We start from the raw sequence: 22,304 nt of genomic DNA on the forward strand, positions 1-22,304 counted from the left end.
TACTCGACTGAGTGACTTTCACTTTCACTTTAGAGAGAGAAGGCTCTCATGCAGAGATGAACAGGCTAAAATTTCAAAGCAAGCTGTTTGATCACTACCAGGGCTTGTGTTCTTCACTGTTCTTTAGTTTCATAGATGACATTTTAGTTCTTGTTGAAATCTTACAGACATAAATAGAATCCCAGGTGGGTCAATATGGTTGCTTCTTTCATTGTTATTCAATTATAAAGCCACCACACAGCTTGCTGCCGACTTGGTTGAATCATCAACTGATAGAACGGATGGGTCTTTAGGAAGGGGTCCCTGCTTGGCGATCATCCCAGGGTCCCAGGGTTCTGCTTGAAGCCAAGTATGACCTGTGCCAACCTCTCTGATCTGAGAAAGCTATATATCTCCTGAGATTAGAATGACTTAAATTCTACTTTGACTTTGCAGCATGTCATGGTTTTATTTGAATCGGAAATACTGGGAACTTGTGTAACTTCTTCATCCACATTAGTAGGCTTGGATTTCAAAACCATGTTAGAAGACATGATATCCCTTTGAAGACCTAGAAACTTTGATGTGGATTCTGCTTTAAAATTTTTGCTGTTGATTTGCTTTGCAAACATCCCAATGTCAGGCCCTGCATCCATCTACAGGTTGACAGAATGGGCACATAGTTTCCACGCAGTTTCTGGTTAGCTGAAGGAAAAAACAACTTCTCTAGGTCCAGCTTACATTCAGTGTCACCCACCTCAAACTTCATTGGCCTATATTGATTAAAGGCAAATGTGTATAATGCTGGTGCAGATTTGGGACTCTGAGAAGACAGCTGAATATAAATGGCTATTTTGCAACTTATTTTTCTTGCTAATACCTGAGAAGAACTCTCAAGTACATAAAAGGATTGTTGTTGAGTTGCTCAGTCGTGTCCGATTCTTTGCGACTCCATAGACTGTAGCCCGTCAGGCTCTTCTGTCTATGGGATTTTCTCAGCAAGACTACTGGAGAGGATTACCATTTCCTCCCAATGTAGAGATCATACTTGAGTCATCTGCATTGGCAGGCAGATTCTTTAACACTGAGCCCCTGGGAAGCCCATACAAAAGGTTAAATAGATACAAGTGAATTTTTCCTCATCATCTTTGACTACATACAAAAGATCAGTTTGGGCAGTAACATGGGCTTGGTAAGAATGTCACGATTATCACTCACAGGTGTGCACCAAGAGACGCAATACTTGGGACTGTCCCCCATCCTGATACCACTGCGTAGGGAGGAAGAGCGGAGAACCCCCCGCCAAGCAACTGTCGGGCAACATACACAGACCATGATGTTTCTTACGCATTTATCTCCAGAGTGTGCATTCCATATCGGCTTTCGATGATATACTTTCCAGGATGTGCCTGGACATTTATTGGCACCTGGTTTTTATACCTATTAGACAACGGAAATGAGGTGAAGTAAGCTGAGGTGTAAACAGCTTCATGATTAACACACACACAATTGTTCTTCTTGGAAAAACATCTGTAGACATAGCACAGAGGTCAGTAGCAGAGTCTGCTCAATAAATGCAAATAAAATTCATTACAAGTATCATAAACTTTCCTGATGAATGTGCTTCCCTCCTCCATTACAAAAATTACATTCAAGAAGTTGGCCATTCACAACCTTGTGTTTGAATCCTGCGTACATAATTTTGAGTGGAAAGAGCCAGATACAAAAGAGTATAATGATTGTTTTTACGTAAAGTACAAAACAAAGCATCAATTAATGCTGCTAGAACTCAGGGCAAGGGGCAGGGATGAAGGCAGTCCCTTGGGTGCTGATAATGTTTGGTTTCTTGATTTTGGTGCTTCTTACCTGGGTGTAGGTGGTCTACAAAAATTCATCAAAGTTCTACATTTATATGCCATACCACACTATTTTGTGTACATATTATACTTCAATAGATGATCTTAAAAATGAAAAGAAAGACGACCATTGTTGACACAACAGAGAGGAAGGCGTTGAGTGGGTTTTTTGTTGGCTGTCTGTGTAGGATGAAAGCAAAACATCCTTCCCACTGACATTCCTGCACATTGTTCAAAACCTTGTCATTGCATTGAAAGCTCATTGTATTTATTTTATTCTGTCATGAGCAAACATAGCTCTCAGCTTGGAAGAACTCAGAATATCAGTCATGAAAGAAAACTACTGATAAATAGAAGCTGAAAGAGTCCCTTTTTCTGACTGCTGATCCCTGGCGAAGCCTTTCAGTCTTGAGAGGCAGGGGCTCCCTGGAGGAGCCCCTCCTGAGACACTGGCCCCTGAGTCTGCACCTTGATTCATCACCACTCCCTCATGTTCTCAGTGTGTGCTCAGTCGTTCAGTCGTGTCCAGCTCTTTGCAACCCCACTGACTATAGCCAGCCAGGTTCCTCTGTCCATGGATTCTCCAGGCAAGAATACTGGAGTAGGTTGACATTTCCCACCCAGGGATCGGACCCATGTCTCCTTCAGCTCCTGCACTGACAGGAGGATTCTTTACTGTCTGAGCCACCGGGGAAGCCTCATGTTCTCAGTAGCCAGTAGCTATGGTGCTGGGCCTAGCTTTTCTGCTTAAGCCATTTTCTGCCCCAAAGGGGAGCTAAATTTCATTTGTTTCCTTTTCAGACATTCCACTTCATGTACATAGTTATCACAAATAATGCTAATAACCATAATAGAAACAGAGTTTTTACTGAGAGTCGGGAAAGGCTCTAAGTACTTTATGTCCAGGTTAGTAAATTCAATCCTCACAACAACCACCTAAGGTTGCACTACTTTTTAAAGAATATAAATATATTTTTATTTGGCTGCACTGGCTCTTAGTTGCAGCATACAGTATCTTTAGCTGTGGCACACGAGGTCTAGGTCTAGCTCCCCAACCAGGGAGCGAATCTGGGCCCCGAGCATTGGGAGCTCAGAGTCCCAGCCATTGGACCACCATGGAATTCCCAGTGCTACTACTTTTAACATCATTCTCCAGATGAAGAAACCCAGGCACAGAACAGTTAAGTAGCCTGCCCCAGCTTCAACAGCTAAAACAGCAGAGCTGGGATCTGAACCCAGGAGCTCTGGCTCCTGACAACATGGGATGCTTCCATTTTCCAACTGTTCTCTATTTGTTGTTACTGTTTAGTCTCTAAGTCATGTCCAACTCTTTGCCACCACAGGGACTGTAGCCCACCAGGTTCCTCTGTGGGATTTTCCAGGTAAGAATACTGGAGTGTGTTGCCATTAACTTCTCCAGGGGATCGTCCCAACCCAGGGATCAAACTCACGTCTCCTGCTAAGCAGGTGGATTCTTTACCACTGAGCCAACAGGGAAGCCCCATTCTCTATTTAGCTGCATTTTATTTTTTCAGATTTTTGGACATGGTTATAAGCATATTTGGGAGCAAGGAAAGTTATAGAAAGGGAAAGAGAAAGGAAATAATCTTCAGCCAGTCCTTTCCTCTCCCCAGCTTGTGTACACACACACACACACACACACACACACAGTCACACTCATGCCCTATGTCCCTAAAATGCACCCTTTTCTACACTTTAGAAAATACACCATTCTCCATCTAGCAAAACTCCAACTCATCCTTCAAGGTTCTGATCAAATGCCACTTCAATAATCTCTCCTCCCTGAAATTCCACACAACATCATTCCCGCCTCTTCGTATCAGTGTTACTTGGTTCAAACAGGAAGGTATAACGTTAATCAAATTATGGTTGGGTAAGTGTCACTTCTGCTTAACCGTGAGAGCCTCGAAGATGGGGATTCTGTCTGATCCATATTGACTTCTATTCCCACTCTCAAGGAAGCAGCCATCCCATAAAAATACTCAGTTCAGTTCAGTTCAGTTGCTCAGTCGTGTCCGACTCTTTGCGACCCCGTGAATCACAGCACACCAGGCCTCCCTGTCCATCACCAACTCCCGGAGTTCACTCAAACTCATGTCCATCGAGTCGGTGATGCCATCCAGCCACCTCATTCTCTGTCGTCCCCTTCTCCTCCTGCCCCCAATCCCTCCCAGCATCAGAGTCTTTTCCAGTCAGTCAACTCTTCGCATGAGGTGGCCAAAGTATTGGAGTTTCAGCTTTAGCATTAGTCCTTCCAATGAACACCCAGCACTGATCTCCCTTAGAATGGACTGGTTGGATCTCCTTGCAGTCCAAGGGACTCTTAAGAGTCTTCTCCAACACCACAGTTCAAAAGCATCAATTCTTCGGAAAATATTAGGCAGTGTTTATTAAATTGGACTGAATAGAGTCATTGGGTAACATCAAAATTCAATTGTCCTTCTTGAATTTTGGCAAAGGAACAGAGTTCTGACAAATCCATCCTTCATGATATGGATAATTTAAAATTAGTGCAGATGAAGAATGTATGCTAAGGCTGTGTCTTGGTTTCCTTGGATGTGAAACGGGAGGGTGGACTGGCTTAGGAATCACAGCTGTGTAGCAGGTGTAGGGGCACAGCCTTCTGCCCCACCCTTGGGAATCATTCCTATCATTCCTAGCTGTTTCTGACAGTCCAGAAATGGCCTCAGACAGCTGTCCCCCCACAGGGCTCCAGGGGGACAGGACTGTTTGATCAGAGATGGGCTGTTAAAAGCTATCTGCTGGCTGCTCTTAATTTGGAACATTCCTAGTTTGGATGAATGACAGGGTCGAACACGTTAATCATGAGCATGTTCTCCTGACTGAATCGGTTTAGGTCATTTCACACCCAACTCAGAAGCTTCTTTTTGCTCAGTTTTCTTTGTGCTGGAGTATTTGCAGTATTTCTTCCCCACATAATAAGATATAAAAGACACCAAATGTGTGTGGCCAGTGCTACTTGACCAAACCACTGAGTGACACTTGATTTGGCTTCTGACCAAAAATGATGTTCATATTTCTATCAAGTTTGAATTAAAATAGCATTTGCAGCTCTTAGGCTTGCTTCACCTTCCCTGTTCTTCGGTCCAACAGTCTCCAACCTTTCAGCACCTGAGACCAGTTTCATAGAAAAAAATTTTTCCGCAGACCAGGGGGCGGGGGACGGTTTCAGGATGATTTAAGCACATTACATTTATTGTGCACTTTATTTCTATTATTATTACATCAGCACCACCTCAGATCATCAAGCACTAGATCCCAGAATCTGGGGACCGCTATTCCAGTTCTGTGTGACTTAGTATCTCAATGCCTTTTTCCCAGTTTTCTAATGTGACCGCTTGAAATAGATTTCTCTTGCTCTCGCTCTCTCTCTCTCTCTCTCTCACACACACACACACACATTTTCTCTCCACTGGGACCCTATATGTCAGTGTAAGAAGCGCCTGTTTTAAAGCAGCAGACAAGGATTAAATGGGGAAGCTATTAAAATCTGTTCTCCAAGGAATTCACCTTGCAAGGCACTCGGGTTCAGAGCCACTTGTGATTGACTGTCTTCAGTATCAAATCAGAGCAGAGAAGGAGAATTTGAGGCCTGCTCTGTGTACACTTCACAGCTTGTTATTTCTGGAAAGTGAAATTCCAAACTGGCCACTCATCAGCTAATTTTAGAGAGTAATCTACACCCTGGGACTATTTGTCAAGTTTCTGAAATTCTTGTGAGTATTTAGATGTACACCCTTTTCCTCATCATTTTCATGTAAAGTGTATGAACGACTAGTTAATGAATTTCCGTTACACATTATTTCTAGAATAATACTCTACATATATGTATGTAAAATACACACTTAATTTCCCTAAACAAATGTCTGTCTGGATACTAGGCTGAATTTGATAACAAGGGGTTACAGTGAAAGCTCTTTGGCGGTGTAAAGTGTGGTCAAACAAAAGCACTTCACTCTTTTCTTTGTCAGCAAATAATGCTGCCAAAATGATCTATATCATGTTGAATTCCCTTCCCCCAAAAGTGTGGTTAGAATGCAACCCTATTGTTTTGAACAAACAGCCATTGCTCACTTTAAAAACCAGTTACCTGAGAGCGAACTCTTCTATTAGCATAGAATTTGGATGTAAATAAGAAAAATCTAAAATAAAATCCCAAACCCTTGTACTTCAAAAGTAATTATAAATAATTTTTAATATTTTAAATGCAGGTTGTTTTCCTACAATAACACGGCTGCTGCTGCTTCAGTCGTGTCCAACTTTGCACGACCCCATAGACGGCGGCCCACCAGGGTCCCCCGTCCCTGGGATTCTCGAGGCAAGAATACTGGAGTGGGTTGCCATTTCCTTCTCCAATGCATGAAAGTGAAAAGTGAAAGTGAAGTTGCTCAGTCATGTCTGACTCTTAGCGACCCCATGGACTGCAGCCTACCAGGCTCCTCCATCTATGGGATTTTCCAAGCAAGAGTACTGGAGTGGGGTGCCATTGCCCTCTCCGACAATAATACGGCAGTAATTGCTAAATTTAAATACATTGGGAATAACCCTAATCTTGTAAAAAATTCAATGCATTAATTCTGCTACGGAATTTATGAATTCTCATAATTTGCAAAAATTAAATAAGACTTTTCCAAATCTCCAGACTCTTCCTAAAATACATTTCTCATACTATCTTATCCCGAGGTTTTGAACTATGATCATGTTCAATGACAAGTTTCTTTAAGTGTCTATTTATCTTCACACTATCCCTGAAGTGGCAATGACTTCAGGGATAATGTGAAGAATTTCAAATATGTATTTTAAGTGTCTTGCATGAGGACCTAACTCAGGCGCTAAGTTGCTCCAGTTCCGTTTGACTCTGCAACTCTATGGACTGTAGCCCAGGATCCACATACAAATCCGAAAACAAGGACACTGAGTGTGTGAACGCATGCGTGTTACGTGACGATACCAGCACACTGTTCCAGGAGTCGGCGTGAGCCTCCCTGCAGATTATACAATCCCGACTTCCACTGACAAAAATCAGTCTAGACTTTGGACTCAAAAGGCAATTAAATCTGGCTCTCTAAAAAAAGAGGGGGTACAACTAATTTAATTCTCTTTCTTTTAAAGAGAACTTTTCTCCCCTATTTCATATAGCTTCTTACAATCTGACCAGGCAATGTGAGCATATGACCCAAGAATCAGAAAATATAGGGGTGTCCAGGGAACATTCTCTTTTCTCATACCTGTCTGCCTTCTGCTCAGCTTCTCCCCACAGCTAACTGTTCTCCTCAGGTTCTTATATGTCCTTCCAGAGCTTCTTTATGCAAGTAATAAAGATACAAACATAAATGCTTTTCCTCCCCCCTTTACAACAATATACTGTCTATTAAACAAGTTATTATATAAATATAACCTATTAAATTAAACAACTGGTTTTTCACCACATATATATTTCTCCTTCTCGGAAGTTGGCTAGCCCTTCTTCTGGATGGCCAGCTTCACTACTGTGTCTTCTGCAACTAACTTTTCTCCTGAACCCAAGCCCCACAGGCTTCCTTCTGCTCTGAAGGTGAACTTGGAATAGGGCAGTGCTGCTCAGCATCTCTGCACCTGGCCCTGATGAGTGATGGTGATGAGTGATGGGCCCGCCTGTCAGTAAGCGCTCTCCAGGTACGCTCTAGACTCCATCCAGATTTAGTCAGTATGCAGGGACTGGCTGAAGAGCAGCTGCAGCATGTTGACATCATTTATTCAACCTCAGGGATTTCCATGACCTGAGGGTGTCAGTGGAAACCTGGAACTGAACGTTCCTTGGAAAGGAGTCTTAGGGAGTCAGACCCCGGGCACACATGACTTTGAAAGATGTGGCTTAGGACCTAAAGGCTCAAGTGGAGACAGCACAACTGCCCACAGTAGCATTGGAAACTTGTTTCTGTACTTGACCTTCTTCTATTCAGGAAGGTCATTCTCAATGGTTTCTCTCGTACTTGTACTCAGTCAGGCCCAGGAGGCTGCAGCTTGGTACCAAAGAGACATCAAGGCCAGCAAATTAATTACCAACATCTTGGTTCTCGCTTGAGTTGTGGATTCCCTGTTCGTTGAGAGGGAGGATGCTCACTAAAGATTGTGTAATCTGGACCAGCAGCTTGCAAAGAAAATCAGAGCTTCATTCAATGATTTTTTTTTAAGGCAATACACCCAGGAAGGTATTAATATATTCATTCCACATGAAATTTACTCCCAGAGGTGGATTTACCTTGAAACTAGTGAAGTTGAAGTTGCAGGGTCTCTCATCAGCACAGGTCCCCTTATGGATTAATGCATGCCTAACTTTATAATCTTTTTTATAACGGATGCTCCTCAAATTGTATAACCCTTTTGCCCCACAAAACCTTGATCTGACCTTAGCTATTGCCAGAGCCAGTTCTTAGCTATCTGCTAGCTGATTGTCCAAATTTCTGCTTTATCCAGGGGCAAACCTTGCTTGCTAAAGGAAGGTGAACTATTTTCTTAGTGGGCCACTGGATCTTTTGTTTTCATATTTACTTCCCACTTGACTTGTAAGGCAACAGGGCTTTGTGTGAAGTGCTCTGATTCGTCCCTCCTGGAAGAATTTCTGAACAGAATGGATTTGTGTTCTCCAAGCACTGAAGGGGGTGCGGGAACTAGAGAAGGCTTGTCCCAGTCAACGAACAGCCGTCCAGTCCTTCCTGAGACAGATCTTGTCTCTGTGCCTTTGTCTTTGATTAAAATGAGCCCTGATGCCATAAAATTCACATGTTAAGGAAATAAATATTTCAAAGCCAAACATGAAAGATTTGAGGGGTTAATCATACTCCCAGCCCCATTGGAGAGGATAAGTAAAAACTGACAGTATTTCTATTTTTAAATTTGACTGGAATTTTAAGAGTTGCCAAGTTTAGTCATCTCATATTTTTTCAGTGGAGTTTATATCTTTTTGTTTGTTTTTAAATCACTCCTTTTTCAGCCCAAGAACACCATGTGAGGAGTTTAACCTCCAATGGGATTTGAGCTCTGCCTTCGGGGAATCTCATCGCTCTGGCTTAGTGACACCATCAGTGGTACACGGCATGTTTGTATTCTAGTTACTGTGTATCTCACAGAATAAGTAAATGCTTAAGAAATTAGTATTTATCTCCTAGACATCATTTTGTATTCTTTTGAAAGTCGTCTTTAACTCTGATATTTAAAAATCAGGAAAGCAGAGATAGGACACTGTGTAATAAATATATCTACTTAAAGACTCCAATTATTCATTTACCAGTAGTACATTTTAATTCATGAAACATGAGGAATTTTACTCATCAAGTAATATTTCTTTGAGCTAAAATTTGTTATTCTTTATGTATTTCTTTTTTTTTTTGCCACACCACACAACTTCTGGGATCTTAGCTCCTCAACCAGGGATCAAACCCACATCCCCTGTATTGGAAGGCAGAGTCTTAATCACTGGACTACTGGGGAAGTCCCTCTTTATTAATTTCTACAGGAAAGTTTGAATTTTTTATGAGGTAAAAAGTAATCAGTTTTTAAGAGGAAATGTCCCTTTTATAGGCCAATCTATTATTTTGGGGGGCTCCAAAATCACTGCGGATGCTGATTGCAGCCATGAAATTAAAAGACGCTTACTCCTTGGAAGGAAAGTTATGACCAACCTAGATAGTATATTAAAAAGCAGAGACATTACTTTGCCAACAAAGGTCCATCTAGTCAAGGCTATGGTTTTTCCAGTGGTCATGTATGGAAGTGAGAGTTGGACTGTGAAGAAAGCTGAGCGCCGAAGAATTGATGCTTTTGTACTGTGGTGCTGGAGAAGACTCTTGAGAGTCCCTTGGACTGCAAGGAGATCCAACCAGTCCATTCTAAAGGAGATCAATCCTGAGTGTCCATTGGAAGGACTGATGCTAAAGCTGAAACTGCAATACTTTGGCCACCTCATGCGATGAGTTGACTCACTGGAAAAGACTCTGATGCTGGGAAGGATTGGGGGCGGGAGGAGAAGGGGACGACAGAGAATGAGATGGCTGGATGGCATCACCGACTCGATGGAGGTGAGTTTGAGTGAACTCCAGGAGTTGGTGATAGACAGGGAGGCCTGGCGTGCTGTGGTTCATGGGGTCGCAAAGAGTCGGACACAACTGAGCGACTGAACTGAACTGAACTGATGCAACCTAAGAGGCAGAGACAAAGGCAGGGGGTAAAGATGAATGGATTCCTAGCTTATTAGGTTTGTCAGTTGTATCCAACTCTTTCCAACCCCATGGACTCTATAGTCCAGAATACTGGAGGGGGTGGCCATTTCCTTCTCCAAGTGATCTTCCCAATGCAGGGATCGAACCTAGGTCTCCCACATTGCAGGCAGATTCTTTACCAACTGAGCCACCAAGGAGGCCCAGCTTACTATAGTATACTCATACTTTCAAAGCTTGGAAATTGATTTTTTTAAACTTCATTTTCATTGAAATATGTTCTTACACTTCTCATCTTTGTTTACTATAAATTATTTGTCTTGGTAATACAGAACTGGCTTTGTTTTTCATTCTCTTACTTTCAAACTCAAGAACCCTGGGAAAAGTTTATGTACAAGAAAAACTGTATGTAAATCCAATTTTATCACAGGCAGGTTGATATTACAGGTGAATTAAAAAAAAAAAAAACACTCACCACTTGCTCCTTAAGAACAACCTTAGGTAAGGGTTTATCTTGTCAGCCTCCATAATGTAAGCCAGGTGTCCAAACAACATTAGAAATGACAGAAAAGGGAGAAGGAGCTGGTGCCCTGTGGGCAACAGTGCCATTCTCTGCAGTGTTTATACTGCAACACAGGGCATTTACCACACTCCCAAGGGTAAGAAAGTAGCATGCAAAATACCCACATTGTAGAATAAGACAGAAAACACCTTTTAAAACTGGCTTACAATCCTCTTCAGATTCCTGCTCTCCATGGCAGACATTCATGCCATATGAGTTCTGATTTTAGGGGTTACCAAGTCACTGACAATTGCAATAGGATATATAACGGACAGAAAAAAGGGGAGCTTCTTCTTTACGGAATGAAAGTTTCTTCAGCCCTCATATTAGAAATAGCTCCCCGTCCCATCCCCTTCTTTGTTTGGCTTTAGAAACTAGGACCTCAGCTCACATGAAGACTAGAGATGAAACCCTCTGGGCTTTATTTCTCTAAAAGGTGGCATTGCTTTTCGTCACAAAATGTTACCAAATAAATATGGTGACTAAATTTTAACACTTTATATAAGATAAAGACCCATTTGTATAAGAGGATTATAAAGTATCATAATAAATTATAATGGATGCAAAATCATTCTTCCTTCCATGCATGTATTCTTTCTTCACTATTTAAAAAAACTTACTCGAACTTACAGATGCTTTCACTGACTCTTGCATGTTCATAAATCCACATATTTTCACAGGATTTAAAATTAACTTTGAGTAATCAATTCTATGAGAAGCTTTCAAAAAGATAGCGTACCATGTGAGACGAGGTGCTGGCCAGCCGGCTACAGAACAGTGTAATTTTACATTTTCTTTCTCCCAAACAGTATGTGAACGAGGTTTAATGACAAATTCAGGAGCATGGAGAAGATTATCTTCATTCAACTTTTTATGAAATGCCTCAGTTTCTTCTAACTGAAAAAAATTATCAAGACATGAAATCAAAGTAACGTGCTACAAAAATGAAATGTAGAAATCAAAATGATCATTTTTTCATCTGGAGTCTTACTCTGGTATTTGGAGCAAATGAACTTCCCTCAACCCTTTAAAAAATAGACATATCACTTAATTTTTAACATTCTAAGCCTGAGCAACATATTGTACTTTCCAAAGGTGAATTTCTTAAGGTTCTCAAGAACTTTAATTTCTGTAGAACCTAAAATTTTACAGAATTTAAAACTATGAAGTCTTTCTTTGAACTATACATTTTGATGTCTTTTTCCCTTTTTTTTTTAGTTGTTTCTCCACAAGACCACACATTTCTTCATTTGAAGCTAATCTATATTGCACACAGGCACGATGTTACATGCATTTCTACTTTTTTAAGATTACTTTTTATTGGAGTATAGTTGATTTACAGTGCTGTATTAGTTGCTGCTGCACAGCAAAGTGAATCAGTTATACACATACATGTAAACACTCTTAGATTCTATTCCCATATAGGTCATTACAGAGTATTAAGTAGGGTTCCCTGTGCTCTACGGTAGGTCCTTATTAGCGTCTCTGTCCACAGGATTCTCCAGGCAAGAATACTGGAGTGGGTTGCCATGCGCTTCTTCAGGGGATCTTCCCAACCCAGGAATTGAACCCAGGTCTCCTGCGCTGCAGGCAGATTCTTTACCGTCTGATACACCAGGGAAGCCCATTTTATATGTAGTGGTGGCACTTATACTTTTGTAAGTTATGTTAAATTGTCTTTTCTTACCGTTTTTTTCAGTGACAGGTGTTCCGCCTTTTCTCGAATGGCAACTTTCCTTGACTTCTTCTCAAAGGCCTCTTCCTGGTGAAGCGTGGACATGGACTGCTTAGATACTGAGGACTGCTTGCTGGCTGTTACGCCTTCCTCACTAGCAAGGAGATTCCTCTGGGCTATGTAAGCAGCAGCTTCTTTAATTCTTTGCTCTTCCGTATCTGTAATTCCACTGACATGCACTTGGCTAAAATAAAATAACAGCAAAATATGGTTATTGTGGATGTCAGTGATAAGACTGTCCAAGTTTTCCAAGTTCAAAGCACCAGACCTCAGATGTTGTACACTGTGCCCAAGGAAAACCTGACATACAAAACACCGGCCCATAGGAGCAAACTTTTCACACATGGACGTGATCTTCACCTTAACAAATGATTATGACAATAGTAATACCTATTACGGCCAGGGTGCTCTGCCAAGTGCTTTTTGCATAAATTATCTCATTTTTCCCCCCCAACAACCCTTTGAAGTAAATTGTATCCTTTCTACTTTAGACATATGGTAACAAGGCACAGAGAAGTAAGATAACTTGCCCAACATAATTTCTTTGGTTTCCTTAGTGTGTTCAAACACAGTTTAGTCTGTAATAAAATATTAATCTATGACTTCCTTCTAGAAAAGACAGCACTGTAAAATGACAGACAGTTGTGTGACTGGGATCCTGATTTATGACTAGTGTGCTTTATCTGGATTCTGTAACTCAGATGACGGAATGCATTACCCAGAGCTGCTGCATGCATAAATAAGCTATAAATGTGTGTGTGATCTTTATGCCTAGCAGTTTCCATTCCAAAATAATAAAGGTTATGAGGGACTACCCTGGTGGTACAGTGGATAAGAATCAGCCTGCCAATGCAGGGGACATGGGTTTGACCCCGAGGAAGATCCCACATGCCACAGGACATGGGGGTTAGGGGTGGGGGAGAGGGTGGCAACTGTAATTAGGAAAACTCAAGTACACTTAAAAATATATTTTGACCCAGAACAGCAGGGACATTTGCCTTTAAGTAAGTGCATATGTGCATGTCAGTGATAACCCTGCTATAATCTGGGTTTAAGAGCAAGAATATGATGCTAACATCAAAAACACACTACTGAAAATTTTAAATAAATTTCAAACCTTTCCAATCCTCTATCTCAATTTAAAACCTATTGCTGACATAGAGTTAGCTCTACTTAGACTGTGCACATGTGCCAAGTGCTTCAGTTGTCTTTGACTCTCTGCGACCCTATGGACTATAGCCCACCAGGCTCCTCCGTCCAGGCAAGAATACTGGAGTGGTTGCTATGCTCTTCTTCAGGGGATCTTCCCAACCAGGGATCAAACCCATGTCCTTTATGTCTGCTGCATTGACAGCCAGGATCTTTACCACTAGGGTCACCTGGGAAGCCCTACCTAGATTGTAAGAAGTGGAATTTTCAAGTGCCATCCAGAAGAAATTGTATTCTCCAAAAATGTACTATATTTGCATTTGCCAGCCCTAGGGGGACCCTCAGCTCAACCATTACAAGTACCTTGATTTCCTTGTGCAAAAAATTGACATACTAATACCTCTCCAGGGCTGAATGGAGGACTTAGAAAGATGGTTTATATGTAATGCACTTATAATGACTTTCAGCAAACAACAGGTACTCAACAAATGTTCATTACTTTCCCGTTCTCTTAGATGTTAATGAACATCATTATGAAGTGTTATCTTCACAGTAATAGAATATAGGAGATGGCTCCATATAAAAAATGAAGAACTGGAAATAAAACCTAGAATATAAATTTTTTATTCAAACTTTCATTTATCACAGCTTATTCTGTAAATAATTGTTTGACACTGGTCTGGAGGAAACCAAATGGTTTGGTGAGAAAAGGGCAGAAAGAAACTGGAGAGAGTGGGAAGCTTCACTTTGTGCCCACACAGGTGGAGAGTCATGCCATAGAGGTTAATGCTAAGCTGACGTGACTTTTAAATGATTTTTTTTAAGCACAAAATTAAATACTTTTCTCCTCCAACCTAGTCATCTCCTAAAAGGAATATGAGTGCTATTAAACCAACTGTGAAGAAGCTAAGTCTGGGTAAGCATACTTCACAATGTAAGTCTGTTTGTCTGTAAAGTTCAGTTTAAAAAAATCAGATATAAAAAAATCAAAGATATAAAATAAAAAGCTAAAAATAGAATATTGTTTATCCCTTTCCTAAGTAGGTTTGCAGCAATTATGACATCAGCCTCTGAAACAGTTGGGAAAGGAACCATCAAAAAGCAATGGGAAGAGAAAATGCAGGGAAACAGAAGTAGGTCACCAAAAATCACAACCGAGTTATTGTCTACTGATTTTCCTGATAGCTTTTGCCCGGAGAGGGTGACCTCTTTTTGAACATCACATTAGCTTTGTGAATAATCTCCGTTCAAAGGAAAATAAACAGGGATGGCTCAGAAAGTTTCTGTTAAACTTTAATTTGGTGCCTTAGACAAGTCTCCTTTCAAGATTTCTTTGAATATATTATCATTCAAAACTGTTTATACTATAAACAGAAATTTGGCATTACACAGACTGGTGACTTAGTGATTATTTTGTTTGAATTTTATCTCAAAATAAATAGTAATCTATTTTATATTTAACAAATATAAGCCAGGTATTCAAGCTATGCCTGCAATGCTTTTAGTTAGTTTATGTTATCTAAAGATTTTTTTCTTCCTAATGAATGATAATTAAAACCACACTGGCAACCAATCTACCTAAATGTATCATTTGATTTTTTTCTTTTAGTTCACCCAATATTTTATACTTTTAACCTTTCTTTGTGCCCTAACTATAGCAACTGTATATAGTGTCCAATCACTAGTATCCAATACTCTGCTTCTAGTTTCAACTAGTTAATTAGAAATAAGTCTCTAAGCATAATCTCTGTTGTCATACAGTCATCCTATGTGATGGCAAACATTTTTACAATGATCACATCTCCCACTATGCACAGTTCCAAGGTTCTCAGACCTTTCTCAACCAGTACAAAGTAAATGCTCAAGAAATGATAGCTGATATTATTATTACTACCTGGAAACATTTATTCCCCACTTCTTTTTATAAATAATTAATTAATTAACTTGTCTGCACTGAGTCTTAGTTGCAGTATGCAGGACCCCTGATCTTCACTGTGGCATGCAAACTCTTAGTTGCAGCATGTGTAATTTAGTCCCTTGACCAGGGATCAAACCCATGCCTTCAGCATTGGGAGCATGGAGTCTTAATTTTAAATAGTTCCACCAGGGAAGTCTCTCTCCACTTTCTAAAAATCAGATCCAGGGAGAGAATCCATACGTACCGTCCTGAGAAAATAGGCACCATGTATCCACTTGGCAGATTTTCTTTCTCCTCTCCAGAGAGAAGGCTCTTCTTGGCTCTCTTTGTTTGGGGGCTCAACGTGGATGAATAATCTAACATCAGACTGGAATCTGTAAGTCTGACAAAAAACACCCTAATGTTAGTCAATAATTTTTAAAATGTTTAGAAGTTTTAAATTTAGGAGTGTTGCGTAGACTCCTAGATGGCTAATGTTATAATTATCTTCTATCTTTAGAACTAAAATAGAGTGAAAATGACCTTGCATAATGCACTCTATCCAGACATAAGAAAAATAGGTCTGTAGTAATTTCATGGCTTTTACTCATTAAAGTTTCAGGGGAAAGCAGCTGTGCTTTAGTAATGTTTCCGAATACCCTTTGCTGTTAAGTTTATGTTGGAAATGTAGGCAGCCTACATGAATGGTTTGGATACATTGTGCATCCAAATGCTTTCAGAGGATTGATAAACAAAAATAAAGCAAATTTTCTGTATTGAGAGCCCAGGCAACTCCGAAGCAGGGCCTTGAGGTTGAACTTCAGGTTTTTGTATACTGTAGCAGACTCCATTTGAAAGAACATTGAGCTCATTAAACAACAGAATTAATATATTTTAGATGAATACACAGCATCAAATGACTTGGAAAGTTACAGATTTGATAAAGAACCTTTTGATAATGCTGTAGTACACACAAAAGTCCACCCATGCACACTGGTGCCAGGGGTGCTTGGAGGCAGCTATTGTTCTAATAAAGCAAAAAATGTGTTAGAGTAGGAAACAAGACAAGTAGAGAAAAAGACTGATGACATTAAAAGTTCAATCTTAATCTATATAGTTCTTGGATGAAATGAAATTCATTTTCATTCAAATGCAGAATTTGGCATAAATTTCAGGAGTTCATGGACTCTCTGAAGTCAATCCATGGACTCTCTGAAGTCAATCCATGGACTCAGGTTAAAGGTCTCTCTCTCCATTGTAATGACAGAAAGTCACAATAAGAAATCATACAGAAACTCTCTTTATGACCCTTGCAATTTTCCTATAGACTTGAATGGATTCTGAAATTGAAAATTAATATTAAAAAGATCTCTAATACATGGAATCTAGAAAGATGGTAGGGATGATCCTATGCACAGGACAGCAAAGGACATGCACATAAAGGACAGAATTTTGGACACAGTGTGGAAAGGAGAGGGTGGGATGATTTGAGAGAATAGCATTGAAACATATACGTCACCATATGTAAAATAGATAGCCAGGGGAGTTTGCTGTATGATGTAGGGAACCCAAGGCTAGTGCTCTGCGACAACCTAGAGGGTTGGGGTGGGGAAGGAGGTAGGAGAGAGGTTCAAAAGGGAGGGGATATAGGATATATACATATGGCTGACTCATGTTGATGTATGGCAGAAACCATCACAATATTGTAAAGCAATTACCCTCCAATTAAAAATAAAATAATTTTTTTTTAAAAAAAGGTCCGCAGTGTCGAGAAGATTTGAAAAGAAAATGAAGCGTGTGAATGGTGTGGCGTGGAAAAACCAAGCTGCCTGGTTAAAACAGAAGAAACCTTCCAAAGAGTCCAAACCTTGATTGTTTCTCAGTCTTTAAAAAACATTAGGAAAAGCAGGGATTACTTAGATCAAAAGAAGACAGTGCGTATACATAGTACAAAATGGATACACAATAATGCAAATAAACTTATCCTTTGCTAAGCAAGCAACACAGAACTCCTGGGCTTCTAGGAAGCCCTGGGAATACAGTGGTTCTGGGCCTGGGAGTATAGGGTGGGCTGCAGGCTTTAATTCCTGGAGTGGAGGGGTGGCATGGAAATGACAGACCTCTTCCTCCCCCACTAACTGCCCCTCCCCCAGGGTGAACATGTAGCTCTTATTCTATGATCAGCATTAACACTAAAGGTTAGAACCTTGAATTCAAGCTTGTGGATTGCTTACCAGTTGGAAGGCTTAGTGAAATTTGTTCCTCAGTGACTGATCCAAGCAACAGCAAAATGATTGCATTCTAAACCCCTAGTGAGTTACAAAGTACAGGCTGTGCTAATACAGGTCTAAGTTTAAAGTGGTATTTTCCATCACTCCTTTAATTCCATTACTGTACAAAATAAAATTTATTATGGAGTTTGAGCTTCTTTTTTTCTTTTTATAGAACATTTGCATTTTCTAATTTTTCTCATTTCTCTATTTTTCTCTTTTTACTATTTATTTTCATTCTACTATTTACACTCATATCCTCATGAGCATATTTTCAATATTTGCTTATATTAAAAGGGGACATATGTATAACATAGTTCTTGATTCATGCTGATGTTTGACAGAAAACAACAAAATTCTGTAAATCAATTATCCTTCATTTAAAAAATAAAAGTCATGATTTGTCATTCTTTTTGTCGTATTGTTTATTTTTTTCAGTCATTTTTTCCTTTAAGATAAATCTTTCAAACAAAGCATATAATGTGCCAGAATGTGATTATTCTATTCTCACAGGTAAATCACAGCAGACAATTTTTAATAGTTGAATTTTATAGTCAAGATTTATGGGACTATCATTAGTTTTTATGTCATATTTCATTTGGAACAAAAGATTTCATAAAAGCACTGTGATTTTATATATTATATAGTATTATTTAGAAAATCCAAAGTACTTAGAAGATATCAAACATTTGCTATGCTTGCTAAAGTTTCTTCAAGCTAACAAAAAGTGTATTTAGGATTAAATGTTAAAATACTGTGCTAACAGACTATTTGGTAATGTTAAGTCATTTATCAAAGATGACCGAGAAGACATCTTAATCTGATTGTTTTAAACTCAATCAGATGAAGTTTTAAGAAACTGACTATGCAATAATCGTGTAACTAATTATGCAAAGAAAAGCCATCAATTGTCTCTTTTGTTATGACCCAAAAACACAGAAACCTAACATCTTACTCTGCTGCTGCTGCTAAGTCACTTCAGTCGTGTCCGACTCTGTGTGACCCCATAGACGGAAGCCCACCAGGCTCCCCCGTCCCTGGGATTCTCCAGGCAAGAACACTGGAGTGGGTTGCCATTTCCTTCTCCAATGTGTGAAAGTGGAAAGTGAAAAGTGAAAGTGGAAAGTGAAAAGTGAAAGTGAAGTCGCTCAGTCGTGTCCGACCCTTAGCGACCCCACGGACCGCAGCCTACCAGGCTCCTCCATCCATGGGATTTTCTAGGCAATAGTACTGGAGTGGCTTGCCATTGCCTTCTCCAAACATCTTACTCTATCAAATTTTAAAGTCAAATAATGTTTTTAAAGGAGTTCAATAGAAAATATAAAATTTAAATTTCTTTTTAAATTTGAATTTCTTTGAAGTTACATCAAAGAGCTAAATAAAGGCTTGCTAACCTCTTGGGCTTTCAGTTGCATCTAAATTTTGAAAATAATGGCAAATAGATGGGGAAACAGTGGAAACTGTGTCAGACTTTATTTTTTTGGTCTCCAAAATCACTGCAGATGCTGATTGCAGCCATGAAATTAAAAGACGCTTACTCCTTGGAAGGAAAGTTATGACCAGCCTAGATAGCATATTAAAAAGCAGAGACATTACTTTGCCAACCAAGGTCCGTCTAGTCAAGGCTATGGTTTTTCCCATGGTCATGTATGGAAGTGAGAGTTGGACTGTGAAGAAAGCTGATCGCCGAAGAATTGATGCTTTTGAACTGTGGTGCTGGAGAAGACTCTTGAGAGTCCCTTGGACTGCAAGGAGATCCAACCAGTCCATTCTGGAGGAGATCAATCCTGGGTGTTCATTGGAAGGACTGATGCTAAAGCTGAAACTCCAATACTTTGGCCACCTCATGCGACGAGTTGACTCACTGGAAAAGACTCTGATGCTGGGAAAGGTTGGGGGCGGGAGGAGAAGGGGACGACAGAGAATGAGATGGCTGGATGACATCACCGACTCGATGGACATGAGTCTGAGTGAACTCCGGGAGTTGGTGATGGACAGGGAGGCCTTTCGTGTTGTGGTTCATGGGGTCGCTAAGAGTCGGACACGACTGAGCGACTGAACTGAACTGACTGAACCTCTTGGGCTTTTAGTTGCATCTAAATTTTGAAAATAATCCTGTCTCAAAAGTCAGTTTCTGAGTAGACACTTAAAGTTTGATATGTATGGATCAATATGTTCTTTTAACTATTAAAACTATAGTTAATGTTCTTTACGTCTTAAATCTTGATTCTTTCTGAATTTCAATTTATGAAGGCAGTGAAAATAAGCTATTGTGTTTAGTTGCTAACTTGTGTCTGACTCTGTGACCCTATGAACTGTAGCTCTCAAGGCTCCTCTGTCCATGGGATTCTCCGGGCAAGAATACTGGAGTGGGTTGTCATTTCCTTCTCCAGGGGATCTTCCTGACCCAGGGATCAAACCCATGTCTCCTGCATTGGCAGGTGCATTCTTTACCACTGAGCCACCGGGGAAGTCCCTGAAAGTAAGGTAAGTTTTGAAACTGTAGGTAAGGATTAATTTGTGAGTACACGTGCACCCACGCATCTGTAACTGCGTCTAGGTGCATCTACTCTACTACTAACTGTGTATGTCCTCTGTTAATACGCCTAAAGTTAGTAGAATTTAAGGACAAATTAAACAATTCATTAAATTGTTTGATCATCACATCTATGACCAGCAGCACCACAGAGAAGGAATGTAGCCCAGGAGAAAGCACAGTCTAGAAATGTTCCAGGGACTCAGAAATAAACTTGCACTTCATCCAGTTCAAATACTGAACAACAACAACATAACCTTCTGCTCGTACAACTTCATAATTATTCTTGACAGGAAAAGCAAGAACAAAACTACTACAGAATCACTGGACTGGAAGAGATCTCAGGAACATTTACACCACCCTCCTTGCTTTATAGATGTAGAAGACCTAGAGTGTCTTTGTAACTCGCCCAGGTTCACCTGGCAAGTCGGTAGGTGAACTAGAACTAGCACCCATGTAGGTTAGTGTTCTTTCCTCTAAACCAGTGGCCTTCAACTTCGTGTCTGAGTCTTCTCCATCCAAACATATTTGATCATGTTACCTATATATGTCTGTCTATTTATAAATGTTATACATATATTTCTGAATAAATATTCTCACCTTATGAAATTTCAACCAATAGAAAAATGTTCAGGGCCAAATTTAATCTTTTTAAATACAGAAGTGCTAATATATCTTCCTACACTTCCTTGGCTTGCCTTCATGACTCCCCGCTTCGGAAACCACGACATGTCACACTGCCCATAATGACTCTGATGTCGATTAGCTATTCCTGAATTTATTCACATCTCGCAAAAAGTCGAATGCGACTGAGAGAGTAAGCACAGCACAGAACATAGAGGTTATGAAATTATCACAGTCCAATTAGAAATAGAGCATTAAGAAGGTCATTAAACTTTACATGAAGTCAAATGCTAGTTCTTCAAAGTCATGTTTATAATCATCATGTGATTGTGAAAAATTGTCCTAGTTCCTCAGGATGAGTAACTATGCCTGCTTATGTTAAGTATGGATCCACTTAATGTCTATATTACTTTCTGAAAAAATTATGACAACTTATCAGCATGTTCTAGAAAAAAATGATGAGCTGTAGGCTTTGTCTTTTGCTGACACTGCTCCCAAACCCAGCACCACCCACCCACATATGCTCATGATTATATTACATTACTGAGTTCCTTCTCTATCTGTCCCACTCCTGTGACTATTCAAGGAGAGGAATGGCCTAAAAGTTACATTTATATCCTCAGCACTGTGTCCAGTGCCTGATAGTGTTCAATAAGTGTTTATTGAATGAGGTGAAATCAAGATTCAACCTCCTGTAACCATACCCTATCTCTGTGATTCTCAACCCTGACTTCATATCAGAATCAGCTGAGGAGCTAGTAAGAATGACCAATGCAGAGGTGGGACTTCCAGTATGGTGGAGTGAATAGTTCAGCAGTTCCTCTCTCCAAAAAAGCAGCGATAAACCTGGATACAATTGTCAAAACCAACCCATTCAGGCCTCTGAAAATCAAGCACAGGCACACACTACACTGACACGTGGTTATTCATGAAAAGATACGGAGCTTCGAGTCTGAATAGTGGGAGTCTGTGTGACATGCTTGTCTAGTTCTTTCCCACCCCCACCCCAAGCTCAATCTATAAAGTACTTCTACTAAGGTGGGAAAAGGTGAGAAACTCTTAATATTCACTGTCAGAGGGGCTGATTTGGAGCAGAGCATGATAAACCTCCACAACCAGCAACACCGAGTAACACTAGCCACCTAAGTAGCAAACAAACAAGGGAAGACCAGCAGCTCAGTGAGTCTTAGGATACAGTCATGGTTGGAATAAGCAGCAGATGGGCAGATCACTCAGAGATATAACAGGAAGATTTGAAAAAGAAGACCACCATGGGGGCCTTCATAAGCTCTCTCCATGTGCTTGAATGGAAAAAACCAGAAAGGACTCAGGTTAACCACATATGATTGGTTGACTGTAAGCCTGTGTGTGCAGAGAAGAGAAAAGGGAGTCTAGAGACAAACAAATCCAGGGTATACACATTTTAAAATGACCTGGACTTCAAATATGCTCCCCAACA

The 22,304-nt window shown here is 40.2% G+C and overlaps 1 protein-coding gene across 2 annotated transcripts in view; it reads right to left on the bottom strand.

Annotated features, from left to right (window-relative positions):
• MYOM1 (myomesin 1) overlaps positions 1–22,304 on the bottom strand; it is a 123,879-nt gene that overhangs the window by 83,001 nt on the left and 18,574 nt on the right. For both annotated transcript variants that reach the window (XM_088833416.1, XM_055417149.2), the window contains exons 3-6: positions 15,681–15,818; positions 12,322–12,553; positions 11,374–11,531; positions 1,327–1,419 (exon numbers count right to left, since the gene is read on the bottom strand). In XM_088833416.1, coding sequence (XP_088689542.1) covers positions 1,327–1,419; positions 11,374–11,531; positions 12,322–12,553; positions 15,681–15,818 — 621 coding nt within the window. The remainder of the gene's footprint in view (positions 1–1,326; positions 1,420–11,373; positions 11,532–12,321; positions 12,554–15,680; positions 15,819–22,304) is intronic.

This window comes from Moschus berezovskii, chromosome 28 (assembly GCF_049115385.1).
Source record: "Moschus berezovskii isolate FMDL1 chromosome 28, NW_MosBer_1.0, whole genome shotgun sequence".
Taxonomy (NCBI): domain Eukaryota; kingdom Metazoa; phylum Chordata; class Mammalia; order Artiodactyla; family Moschidae; genus Moschus; species Moschus berezovskii.